We start from the raw sequence: 14033 nt of genomic DNA, 5'->3' as shown, positions 1-14033 counted from the left end.
CTAAACTCTAGGTCTTTGTAGTTTGAGCAATATGAATTTGCTTAGATAGATTCATGTGCTGTTCTGTACGCTTAATCAAAATATCACCAAACACATGCATTTTTTATTCCTTCCGCAAATATTACCTACATACTTATTGGGTCTCTAGTACCATGCTGGGTGAAATAGGTGCTCTTATGCATCTATTCATTCACAAGCATTATTTGAGCATCTACTAGGACCCAGGTACTGTGCTCAGCACTGAGGATACAGAAATGAACATGACACCTTGCCCTTGAGGGAACCAGCATTTAGTTGATGAAGTAAATACATACAAGTAAATACATACTTTACAACACAGTTGTGGTGAATATTACCCCAGAGATATGAATACCGTGCTATGATGTTGTGGAGAATGAAACAACTATTTCTATTTGAGGTGTTGAAGGATGAGTAGGAGTTTTCAAGCAAAGAAGAGCGGCAGGTTTGAGGGATGGCATTCCAGGTGCGGGAGAACAGGGTATGCAAAGACATGGAAGTATGAAAAGCCTGAGCTGCCTCCTCACAGTTGAGTTCCTTCTGCTCGAGAATAAAGAGATGGCCGGTGATAGGCATGGTAGTGTGAGGCCAGCAGGACGGGCTTTTTTTTCCAGGCCACGGGCATTTCAAAGCCAATAGGCCGCTCAAGCTGCCTCCAATTGAAGAAGTGATAAAGAGTGCTTTTGCTCTCTGCCCCAAGGCTCTCAGGCTAGAAGAATTCTCATGGTGAACCCTGAGCTTTGGGAGGACAAATGAGTAAATCTTCTGGAGCATATCATTTCTTTACCATGAAGGACTCAAACTGTCCGTGCATGAGTCTACCAAGCTTCTAAACTTGGCCTTCTCTGCCCTTTTGCCTTTTAGATCAGTGCCACTCAAGCTACGTGTGCGACACCTTGTACCAGCATGTAAACCAGCACGCTGCTGCCTTTAGCAGTAAAATCAAGCTGTGAAGTAAATGGTTTGCTCAGTGGCACGATTTACATTTGCCACAAGCTCCTAATCTCATCACACACTGATAAATACTTCATGGGTCAGCAGTGATCCCTAGACCACATTTTTTAGATTGCTCACTATCCACTAAATAAAATCCTCTATGACAAATGTCTTTATTTCCTTTCAGAGCCTGGCCTATAGGTCCTTTACTCCTGTGAGAATGATACAATTTATTTTGTTTCCCTTTTGGTTTTGACTTCTAAAAAAATTCCAAGTCAAATTTGAAGCTCAAGGGCATCCACCATGCGGACACTTTGAGGGAGGTGGCTTTTTCTCTACATTTTGGTTTTGATTCTGATTTTCTATCTCAAATTTACGTTTGACTTGATTATTTCATGGACTATGCACTGGCTGGATGACGTTGAGAATGATGGCAATGAACACAACCATGACAAACAGCACTACAGCAGGCATGGCAAGTGGGTCAGATTTCTGGTCTGCATCCATTTGTGTAGAATCGGTGTTGTAGCTGTGTCTCCATGACTCCAAACAAGTTGAACGGGTTAGTCTCTGAACGGATAGAATTGGTCTCATGGAGACACAAATGGTGTTCATGAGGAACTCATTCCTCTGCATGCAGAGGGTACTGGCCTCTGTAAATGAAGTCAGCGTGCACAGTTAGGAGAAGAGCACTCACCGTCTTGGTCGTTACCTGAGTCAGCTGGAGACTTGCTCCGGCGCATGGGGCCAGGGCTCTTAGCTGAACTCTTCTGAGGTGTTGGGGATGCCTTTGGGCCAGCTGTGGCTGATGGGTTTCCCTTCATGACTCGGCATTCTGGTGGAAAAGGACACAGACGGCTTAGTAGAGCCGGGGAGAACCAAGACTCAGCATCTCACCAACCTCTGGAAACTGCAATAAGCACCACATACCAAAGCACCTTAGGGCTCAGGACTACAAGGTGGTTCTCACTGTTTGAAGGAACGATGGCTCTGGAGAGGGAGGCATGGGAGAAACTTTCAAAAGTCACCTGGGCTAAGCCAGGTGTTTACATTCCTGAATCATGGAAACAAGGGAAGGAGTAGAAAAGCAGTTCGGGCAGGTAATTCAATAGTCAACTCAATCACTTTTGGATAACCCAGTCATGTCTCAGAATAGCACCTGTTGACATAATCAATTAATTTCCTTGGAGAAGAGACTGACAGCTCAGAGGTTGCAGCCACGCAGATGAAACGTTCATGAGTAATTTAAAGGAGGGGGAGGGAGCTATTATTTATTATTCATCGCATGCCATGTATTGTAATAGGCATATTAAGGACGTCATGCCATTTTATAAATAAGCACTACCACCACCACCACCATCTTGCATTTACAGTTCTTTTCGATTTTCAATGCACGTTATCATAATCTGCTATGCTGGTTTAATGAATAAACGGACCAGCAGTGACTATGCCACTCAGAACTTACAGAAAGCTCCTGGGTGTGTAGGAGAGTCTGCCAGATGTTCCTGCTACTTCCCCAACCCCAATTTGACACGTTCAGAGCACCCTTTCTATGCAGGTCACTCAGCATCCCTACAATGGTAATTTGGGGGCGCTGATTGTACTAATATATTAGGAGGACTATTATACTCATTTTGTTGATGAGAATACAAAGAGCTTAAGCCTCTTGCTTAGGGTCACAAAGGAAGAAAACAGCAGAATAAGGATGAGCAGTCAAGTCTCCCGAGTCCCAGTCTAGAGCTCCTTCCACTATACGTTGCCCAACCTCACGTGATCATGCTCAAAGTGGAACCAAACAGCTAGGCGCAGGGTTGTCTCTCCATTGGACACCTCCTTGTCACCTTCTACTTAAAGATACATTGAAAATATCAGTTACTCAGAAAGATTAGGTCTTTTCTGGTAAATTAAGTTTTTCAGGAAACGGAGTTAAGCAGAAAGCTCATTTTTGTTTGTTCTACTTCTTGTTTTGATGGATAAACTTTAGTGATTACTGTCCAGAGCTGAAGATGTAGAAGATACAAGAAACTGGACACAGCTCGAGATCTGTTTAGCTATTTTCTGGTCATCTGCCTCTTCTCAAAGTGAACACAGCAGAAATGCCACCCCTTTCAGGGTCCCTGTCACTTGAGTTGTTTGTAAACTCTATATGAGTACAACTTGATTTGTTTTTTCCCACACTTTATTCCTCAGTATTGGGAAATATGTTTTGAATGTGTCTTTCCATCGGGATCATACCCTAGTCCTGTGGCTGTGTGAGCTAATTCACCGTGAACTTACACGTGGAGCTTGGACTCAAGCAAAGGGAGATGGGCAGATGTTCACCTCCTTCCTGAAATTAACAATCTTCTGGAATCTTGAGCCACAAATCAGGGGGAATGGGGCAACAAGCCAGAAGGTGGGAAGAGGGAAAATGTTTGACACTAACAACACAGTGGAAAATATTTCTAAAATGGAACCATCAACATGGGCCAAATAGCTGGAGGATGTTGACTAGAAAAAAAAAACATATGCATACAATATTCAAGTTCTGAATCCAAATGTTCCTTTCCGTGGTCTGATTGAGCCTGTCAGCCATGTGACATAATATATGGTTCAAGAAATATGGTCACTGTTGGGGCAGGTAGTGAGTTTTATTGAGTCTGGAGGCCAAACATCCGAGATATGCAATCAACTTTCACTTAGAGACTCATGTATCCAACTATACAAGAGAAAGGGACCATGCATGGATGTTTTCCAGGCCATATAAGCCCATGGAAATCCTAAGGGATAGAAGGAACGAGAACAATGGAACAATAAAATTCAGTGGTTGTCCTTACCATTTTCATCCAGAGAAAAGTCATCCTGAGCATAACGAAATTTTTCAGGACCGCAGGCAATAAACACGTCGTCATCACCAAAGAAATCATGGAGACAGGTTACCTACAGAGAAAGCGGAAACATTGACTTGATATTTGATGGTCTTGTGACAATGAACTTCATGCCATGTTGGCACGGGAAAAAAGTTTCACATTTTAGCCCCCAGGGATCTCCTTTTTCTCAAAATACCAGGCTCACAGTCTGCACCACAGCCCCTCGTGAGTAAAGATATACTGAGTGCCATTTTCTTTCCATGTTGCATGTGTGGTATCTTGTTTCCATTTCACCAAGAGTAACTTCAAGACCATGTCCAAATGGAATGTTCCCCTCTGAATTAAAGTCAGCAAGCAGAGGACCCTACAAATGTCACCTTTCCTCAGAGCCTCAAAGACAAGAGTGCTGCTAGCCCAAGTCTGGGGGCAGGGGTGTAGGCCAAGGAAGATGAGAAAGACCTTCTGCAACCTGAGATGGACAGACTCTGGCTGACCGAGACGTGGAAGTCCCTCTCTCTGTCTTCACGAGTTTTGAAAGAAGGACACCAGTTTTTAACCGCTTTCGACCCACAAAAATTGGACTTTTTGCTAAAAGTGAAATGAGCACCTGGTAGTAGCCCAGAATACCATTCCTCTCTGAAAAGAAGGAGGGGAAAACCGTCCTAACCACTTAAAATTTATTCAAGGGCAATGGGTCCCTGTAGGCTTGAGGGTCTGCTGGAAAAGTCGTGTTCCCAGGACCCTTCCCGCCCTCTAGTGCCCTATGCATCACGGCTTGTCCACAACAGAGAGACAGTCCTCCCCAACTCCTTTTCTGCACAAAGAAATGAGGGTCCCTGGGAAAGTATGCTGCTCCTGCAGTCTCCCCACCTCTCAGCTTTCCTAATTACATTTGATAATTAGTCCAGCACACCAGGGAAAGCCCAGGAGAAACCATAGAGTCAAAACATTCTTTTTTTTTTTTTTCAACGGAGCACAGGCTTCGGACGTGCAGGCTCAGCAGCCATGGCTCACGGGCCCAGCTGCTCCGCGGCATGTGGGATCCTCCCGGACCGGGGCACGAACCCGTGTCCCCTGCATCGGCAGGCGGACTCTCAACCACTGCGCCACCAGGGAAGCCCAGAGTCAAAACATTCTTATCCCAATCCTCAGCTTGAAAGTGTTCAAAGCTTCTAATTGTTCTAAGCTACCCATTCAAGCTTCTAGTAATGACTTTCCAAAGGCACCGTGCTCACAAACTAACAACTGGGTGCAGAGATCAATATGTTACATTTGAAAAATGTTTGTATTAATAACATCATCACCCACCCAGGGTCTATTCAATCCCTGTTCCCCCAGCCAAGATGATTGCAAGCCTTACACAGAGCAAGAGATGCTTAAACATTATCCGCATTGTCTCAGCCTCCCAATCACCCAAAGGATGCCAAGGGAAGAGAGGGAGACTTGGAGGGCTGCTGGGTTCACCCCTATTAAGCCTCTTCCCATCCCTGGGTCCTGACCTCATCAAATAGGCCACCATCCTTCTTCAGCCCACTCATCCTCACCCATTCATTCCACAATCACGTAATAACAAACAGAGCTACCACTAATTGAATGCTTACTCTGAACAGGCACTCTGCTAAGTACTTCCAAATCTGTCATCCCATTTTACTCTCGCAACAATTCCTAGAGGTTGGCATTACTGTCATCACTATTTTACAGATGAGAAAACTGAGGTCCGGAGACAGTAAGTAAATTACTCAGGTGGAAAGCGATGAAGCCAAATAAGTGCAGATCGATGTGACGCCAAAGCCTGTGCTTTTAGCCACTCGGTAATACAAAGCACTTACATATGGTTCAGGCACTCGGGAGACAAAGATGAGTAAGACTCAGGCCATGACTTCATGGAGCTCATAATCTGATGGAATGAGATACACTGAAACAGAACATTTCAGTATCATGTCGTGAGCGCTAGGAGTATCTGCAGGTGCCTTGCGAGCTATTTAGTACCACCTCCAAGTGACCCAGTCCCTAACTGGCATGTTAGTTCAATAAGCAGCCTGCATATTGCCCTGGTAGTGGATCCAACGACAGAGGCTACATACATGGCTTTGAACCCTTCTGCAGACGCCCACTGACATCTTGGACCAATACAATTTGGAGCCCCTAACTATGATACATTGTGTGCCACTGAACTGTTTATCCCTTGCCACCTCTTGACCCTGAAGGTCTCTGCCATGCTCTGTGTTTGAGGTTGCCCCTGACTCTGACTGGCTTCATTTAGTTTTAGTCATGAGTGAGGGAAGCCCCTCCCTTGGGCATCCCTCCACTAGTGGTCTCTAGCATTTAGCACTCTGTTTCAAAACCTGCCTGTATTTTCATGAATACTCACCTAGTCCTTCCCATTAAATCACAGCTCTCCTGAATGTAAAGACCAAGTTTATCGCTCCCTATATATCTTCCTGTGGTTCCTGGTAGAGCACTTAATCGCATAGTGAGAATTTAGCCAGGGTTGTTTTTGCCTCAACTGAATGTAAAGAAAATAAGGAGGCTTTGTAAGGCTAGGCTATACAAAGGCAGAAAAGTAGAAACAAGAAAGAAGAAATCAATAGCGGCAGACAATAGGACCTAGCATTCGAAGGTTTTGAAAGGTAACACAAATATATAAATTTAGGAACAAGAAAGGAGCAATGACTGTGAATTCAGAAGTTATCATTTTGCATAACTATGACAATTAGTTTGAAAACAGATGAAATGGATCATTTTTAAAGGAAAACATCAATAAAGAAATTAGCTCAAAAAGAAATAGAAAACCTCAACCAACTACTGGTCATAGAAGGAATTTAGTAAATACTTCAAACAGCAACCCTTCCCCCAAAGGTACCAGCCCATTAATTTTGGAGGTATTTGTGGAAATCACTTCCCAAGAAGAAAAAACAAAAGCTCGAAAGCAGCCATGGCAGTGACATGCCACGCTATCCTACTGTAGGACAACAAAGCCGTCACAGATTGCTCTGGGGGTTGCTGTTACAATGACCCACCCTCCTCCAACTCCAAGCCTCTCTGCCCCCGCCCAGGCTTTGGGAAAAGCCTTTGGATAACCCCTTCTCTGGGGAGCTTCTAAGAAAGGCAAAGCCCCTATGCTTCTGACAAATTCACAGTGGTGTGGCTGGCTTCAAACACATTCATTTTGCAATCCAGCTGTTCAGCATCAGGTTTCTTGTGTGACCCCACCCCACATGTTACTGGTTCCCAAATGTAGACGAATTCATATTGTGCATGTGGATACCCAGGTTTCCCAAATGCCTTGGATACTGAGACACGGCAGCCCTCCCCTGCTTTGTTACAGAGCTGGGAAAATAGAAAGCCCTCCATCTTAAATAGGAGGAACCCAAAACACAGAATGTCAAAGTGGCTGAAGGATACACGGATGGATCATGGCACAGTTGAGACTAGCACTCAGGCGTCCTGATTCAATTCGGGACAAAACAATTCAATTGCCTGAGAGAACGTACCTTCCTAATCCCTGATTTCAAAGGCTTGTTTACAGCTTAGGCAGGAGAGTCACCTTTTGTCCTCGTCAATGCCTGATACACATTAGAACATTTTATTGGACTCAAAAAAGATAACATCTTTATGGATCACATTTTAAATCTATGGATGAGAAAACTCCTATTCATTACCGTAACTGGTAACTGAGTATGCAGTAGAGAAGGAAGACAAGGACGAGGGGAAGGAGGAGGAAAGGAAGAAAGAGGAAGAAGGAAAAGAAAGAGAAGAATGGAGTGTAAGACATAATTTCCAAATGAAATTCACACTCACATCTGCTTTTTAAAATTCCACTCAGTTAACACGATACAAAATCCACCTTAGGTTACGTTGCAAATACATAATTTTGCAAACCATTTTTTTGTGGTAAAATTTCTGTCATGAGGTGGCAACGAAAGTGGTAAAAATAATAATCATTATGATACCACTTACAGCATCCTCGGAGATCAAGGGTCTTGCTGACATCAGCTTTTGTTTGAAACACACTTGGGTATTTAAGTCAGAGGAGAGAACACAAAAGCATGACACCCATCTTTGTAATTAATCAAATGCCCCCACAAAATAAAGTCAATCAACTCACGTGAACACTGAACCGTTTACTCAATGTTCTTCCTTTAAAAAAAAAAACAGCATGAGCTGGGGGAAGGGAAGCTAGCTCGGTTATGCATTAGTGCGAGCAATAGATTATATGGACCATCCAGTGGCTTAAATGTCGAAGTACAAATGGGGAAAGAGAGACAACAGATCACTGTGTGTGGCAGTCCATTAGCTGCAAATGGCAAATTCACTCTGTGATTTGATTTAAGCTTGATTAGATTCTCCACCCACATATTACAGATGCTGGCAGTGAGTTCTCATACGTGTCTGCTGCTGGTAGATTCTATATTTCACTGTCTAACTGTTCAGAAAGAAATTTAAGTAAGGTCTTGCTTGTATATCTATGAGACTCACTTCCAACGTGCAAAATACTTTCATTGAAAGTTCAATTCCACTAATATTCATTCATCAAACACTTGCTATGGCAAAAGAACTATGTGAGAGATACAGAAATGTACAGAAAAAGGCCCCTGTCTTCCGAGTTGACAGCATAATAAGGAGTCAGAACCTCACAAATAATTGGAATGCAAGGCATACTGTTTTTAGCACCATTACAGAGGCATAAAAAGCAAGAAGAGCACAGGCGACAAAGAGAAGAATTCTACTCATGAGAACTGGGGAAGGCTGCACAGAGAAGATGACACAAAGTGTGCCTCTTGAAGGGCGTGTGGGATATAGGTTGATGGAGACAGGAGTAAAAGGGATTCCAGGTAACTGCATAAATAAAGGAAAGGAAGCAGGAACGTGCCTTTTTCTTAATAGCCCTGGAAGAAGAACTGCATCTTGTTGACTATAGTCACAGAGATTCTAACTCTCTATAGCACAACTGCCCGGACCCATTCTGCCAGCCTTCTGCACAGACAAAACATACAGCTGTCTACTGGTGGAATTCAGGGTGAAGGGAAGGGCAGAGAGTGTCTATGGGGAGAGGAGTGGCCCCAGGGGCGCAGAAGAGGGAACCTTGTGGCAAGGAAGGCAAACCACACTGATTTCCCCGTCTTGCCAACAGTGCGCCCCGCCCTTAGTGTGGCTGGCAAGCTTTGCAAAATGAGTTCATGAAAGATTCAGTAAACATTACGGATGAGGCTTTTTCTAAAAGTTACTGCTACTCTCATTCTGGAACATTTCCTGCCTGCGTGCCCTGGATGGGCTCCGGTCACAGGCTGGCGCAGGGTTGGCGTGGTGAGCGGAGACAATGTTTCCTATCTCTAGACTCCTGTATTCACCTACCTGCTTGACAGCTCCATTTGGTCATCTGACAGGCATCCCGGATTTAATATGCCCCAAACCAAACTCTTACTGCTCCCTCTCCAAATCCCACTTCCCTCCAACTTTCCTCATCTCAGTCACTGGTACCACAATTCCGCCAGCTGCCCAAACCAGAAATCTGGGAGTCATTTTTTTTTTTACTAGAACTCACATTTTATCTTGTCCATTGTCACCCTCCTAGTCCAAGTCCACCCCTACACATACACTCACACTCTTCTGCATACTGTAGTCATAGTAGTATTGTACTTTATAATTTCAAGCAGGCGTAGCACCCTTCCGCTAAAAACCCTCCAAAGCCTGTTAACCAGAGGCAGAATGAAATCCACTTTCTATCTTGGCTGTATATTATCCAATCTCTTATGCCACATATGCTAGCTAGCTCCAGTCACACTGGCCTTCTTTCTGCTTCTCAAACACATCAAGACCTTTCGTGCTTCAGAGCCTCACTCTTGCAGCTCCCTCTACATAGAAAGCACTCTTCCCAGAGTCACAGGCCTAGCTGCGTCTTCCCCATCAAATCTTCACCACATACTGGGGGACGTCCCTGGTGGCCCAGTGGTTAGAACTCCGTGCCTCCACTGCTGGGGGCCCAGGTTCAATTCCTGGTCAGGAAACTAAGATCCCGTAAGCTGCACGGCATGGCCAAAAACAAAAACCCCCAAACAACAACAGCAACAAAAATAAAATAAAGTACCGCATACTGTATTTAAGTCTGAGCAACCCTCAATTTACATGCCATTGTTGCTTAGAATTTCAGATCTTTTATTTAACCCCACAAATTAGTCATTATTATTTTAATTATTTTATATAGTTAATATTACTTGAGTTTATCTACATATATATTTACCAGTCTATTTGATCACCATTTCTCGTTACACCATTTCTCTGGGGTCATTTGAAAATTAGGAACATGTTTGACCTTCCCACTCTATCTTCCATATCTCAGTCTCACCTTCATATTTTCCATCTTCTTATCTCTTAGGGCTACATTCTGGAAAACATCTTCAAATCTACCACTTTGCTCTTTCTTTCTTCAGATGTATTTAATTTGCCGTTTGACCCACTCAAAGAGCTTCGAATTTCAATGATAATCATTTTGACTTTTAGAAATTCTATTTCATTGTTTTCCCCAAATTTGCCTAGTCACAGCTGATAGTCTCTTTTTCTCATCCCATTTTGGTTACACGTTTGGTTTATTTAAATAATCCATACTAAGTTATTTTAGGTCCTTATCTGATCGTTGTAATATCTTATGTCCTTGAGAATCCAAACCTGTTGTTCTCGCTAACTCTCCCTCATGGTGACTTGTTTCCTTTTGTGTTTGATCATTTTTAAAATGATGAGCTCACATTTGATTACATTAAATCTTTGGGAATCCTCAGGGGTCTAGGCTGGGGATGCTTTTCTCTGAAAAAGACATGAATTTGTTTCTGCCAGGTGCCAGGGGACACTAACGATGTGGGGGTAGCACCTTTTTCCAGCTCTGGTTCCCCTTGTGACACGAGTAGTATGAATCTGAATTCCAGACCTGTGTCAGAACAAGCTTTGGGATGCAGATTCTCAAGAGGATACTTGCAGTAGCACCAGTCACAGCAGCAGTAACAGTAGTACTCTTGTTTATTTTGTTTCCTACCTGGAGTCATGACAGAGACAAACAAGTTTACAGGTAGGTTTTTGGTATATCCCCTTTTAAGGGTTCTGGCTTAATGTGGAGGTTGCAGCTTCAGGTCCCTCACTTTTCAAGGACCTTGTGTCAACTGAAAAAAAAGACCCCAAACCCTGCACAACATAAAAAGCTTGAGTCAAGTTTATTCAGTATCTTACTGAGGACTATAGCCCAGGAGACAGCCTCTCAGACAGCTCTGAGAAATTGTTTTCAAGAAGTAAGGGGGGGGCGGGTTATACACATATGTACATATGTGATTTTGGTGAAGGAGGTACGTGCAACTAAGCACACATCTCGGTAGAAGGTTGCTGCTAGTCACGAGGAACAGATAGATACCTTAGTTAATGGTTTTAGTGCTTTTCTAAGTATAGAAAGATGCAAGAATCCAGTTTCATAAAAAAAAAATCTTCTCCTGAAAATATCTATCTGAAGGCCTGTTCTGCCAGTTTTCCCAGAGCACTGAGTACCTCATTCTTGATCTCTGTCATGAACTCCTTTCAGGGTGGGTTGAAGGTCAGCAACTGAAGTGGCTAATGACTCAATCCTTGTAGGGCCAGATGATGAGTGACATTCTTTAGTTGGCACTTGCATGTCCTGCACTTCTGATAATATCCAAAGCACAGGGCTCCGATTATGGGTTTTGCCCTCAGGGAAGCTCAGGCCTTTACATACTGCCTGCTGCTCTAGTTTCAACTTCTGGTCCCTCTTCTCTCTCCTGCCTTTCTTTTCCGGAAGCTTAGAAAAACATTGAGAAATGTTTGTTGCAGGTTCCTCAAAACACTAAACACAAAATTGCATATAACTGGGTCCCTGGACCCAATTTTAACATGCGAGGGTGTGTGTATGTGTGAAGTGGTTTCTCCACACCTCTAATAAGCGAAGCTTGGATACCAGCAGGGTGGCCTACAATTCGACTCAGTTCTGACACTATCTATCTGGAGATAGCATCAGATTCCACGGGTTAAGGGTTCAGTCCTACAAGACTGCCCCCCACCCTTTAGATCAGTCACAAGCCTAGGTTGTTGTTACCTGTACTTCTGACCAACTGGCTATAGATCAGAGGTTACATTTCTTCCAATTGGAGTAAACAGAGCAGACTTGTTTGGGATCCTCTAATGTGGGGGAACCAGCAGGAGGACACTTTGACCCCATCAATGTCTAACCCCACTTCTTAATAACCATCTAAAGATTTCCACCTTGCTGGGACAACTCTTCCATCTCCGTTTACTCTTCGTTTCGGTCCTATTGATATTTGCTTTATTCACCTTATTTCTCATAACCATTTCAACATTTCCACCTTGCTGGCAAGAGTCCCGTGACTCTCCCCTCAGCCCCTCCTTATTCCCTTGTTAATTAACCTAATGTTTTTATTAGAATCTGTAAGACCCCCTGAAGGGAGGCTGAGGCAGCAAATTCCATAACGCTTCCAGAACTGTTTTTTTATGTTTTACAGTATTGAGATGATAAGGGGTGCCCATGTGAAAGTGCCCTGGATAACAGGCATATTCAGCAGGTGACTATTCCGGTCATCACAAAGCCAGTACTACATGGCTTGCATACAAGCGTCAGCTGCTTCCTTTGGGGTGTTCTGCTTGACATTCATATACCACACTCCCTGGTTTCAGGAGTTTCTTGGTTTTGCCCTCTCCCCATGCTAACTTCTTGGCAACCAGAGGTCTTAAATGTACTTTGTGTTGTCCCTGAACAGTTTTTACCTCGGCGGGGGCTGGGGGGAGGCAGCTGAAGTTCTGAGTCACTGAAATCTGCTTTTGGTCTAGCATCAAAATCTGACACACTATTCTCTTTTAGTTTATCTATTATAGATCACAATACCCAAGGGAGTGACTATTTTGTCTCGCTCTTATCAGTTTACATTTCCTTACGCATCCAGTGAATTAACTCCCCAGGAGTTGGAGCCATCACTAAATTCCACTGGTAACTTTTACCTTTAGGAAGTGATGGCAGCATAGCTGCTGCTTCGTACTGTGGGTGACCATGTGGCCACACAGGAATCAAAGGTTCATCATTCTCTGTCCTTTCATCCTTTCTCTTCCAAACCACAAGTTTCTGTGAGCCAGGGCTAATCCCACTTCATTGACACCAGTCGTCAATTCCAGTGTGTGTGTGTGTGTGTGTGTGTGTGTGTGTGTGTGTTCACGGTGAGGCTCCCCAAACCAACAGATAATTCTGGATGCCCAGCTGGATGCCCTACAATTCAAGTCTGACACTATCTACCCAGACATAGTGTCAGATCCCACAGGTTAAGGGCTCAGTCCCACAAGACTGCCCCCAGCTCCTCCATTTCAGATGCCGGTAACAAGTCCAGGTTCTCACCTGTACTTCTGACTGTTGGGTTATAAATCAGAGGCCCCCAAGACCTCTTCTTTTAAGTTTGATTAATTTGCTAGAGTGGCTCCCAGAACTCAAGAAAACCATTTACTCACTAGATTACTGGTTTATTATAAAAGGATATAAATCAGGAACAGCTAGATGGAAGAGATGCTTGGGGCAAGGTATGGGGAAAGGGCACGGAGTGTCCATGCTTTCTCTGAGTCAATCTCCCTTGCTCTCCACGTGTTCACCAACCTGGAAGCTCTCCAAACCCTCTCCTTTGGGTTTTCATGGAAGTTTCATTATATAGGCATGATTAATTAAATCATTGGCCATTGGCGATCCATTCAATCTCCAGCCCCCTCCCCTCCCAAGAGGTCTGGGTGTGGGGCTGAAAATTCTAACCCTTTAATCACATGGTTGATTCTCCTGGCAACCAGCCCCCATCCTCAGGCGCTTTCCAAAAGTTACGTCATTGACATAATAGAAACACCTTTGTAGCTCACATCACTTAGAAAATTCCAAGGGTTTCTGGAGTTCTTTTGCCAGAAATAGGGACAAAGACCAAATATATATTTCTTATTATAAATCACAATATCACACCTAAAGACCCAGCGATTCTACTTCTAGGTATATATACCAAAAAACTGAAAGTAGTGACTCAAATAGATACCTGCGTGCAATGTCCATTACGGCATTATTTGCAATAGCCAAAAGGCAGAAACAATCCAAGTATCCACCAACAGATGAGTGTATAAACAGAATGTGGTATATACATACGAGTCACATTGTAGTAATGTATTCATACAATTCAACCACAAAAAGAATGCAGTTCTGGG

At 43.7% G+C, this 14033-nt stretch overlaps 1 protein-coding gene across 4 annotated transcripts in view; it reads right to left on the bottom strand.

Moving 5' to 3' along the window:
- Nucleotides 1-14033, bottom strand: part of DCX (doublecortin) — a 120135-nt gene that overhangs the window by 34212 nt on the left and 71890 nt on the right. For 2 of the 4 annotated variants that reach the window (XM_030835731.2, XM_070044702.1), the window contains exons 4-5: nt 3771-3873; nt 1652-1789 (exon numbers count right to left, since the gene is read on the bottom strand). In XM_030835731.2, the coding sequence (XP_030691591.1) occupies nt 1652-1789; nt 3771-3873 (241 nt within the window). The remainder of the gene's footprint in view (nt 1-1651; nt 1790-3770; nt 3874-14033) is intronic. The other 2 variants (XM_030835732.2, XM_070044703.1) reach the window with 1 other exon arrangement.

The sequence above is a fragment of the Globicephala melas genome, chromosome X (assembly GCF_963455315.2).
Source record: "Globicephala melas chromosome X, mGloMel1.2, whole genome shotgun sequence".
Lineage (NCBI taxonomy): Eukaryota > Metazoa > Chordata > Mammalia > Artiodactyla > Delphinidae > Globicephala > Globicephala melas.
The sequence above is the reverse complement of the archived record's forward strand: the minus strand, read 5'-3'. Positions and strand labels throughout refer to the sequence as shown.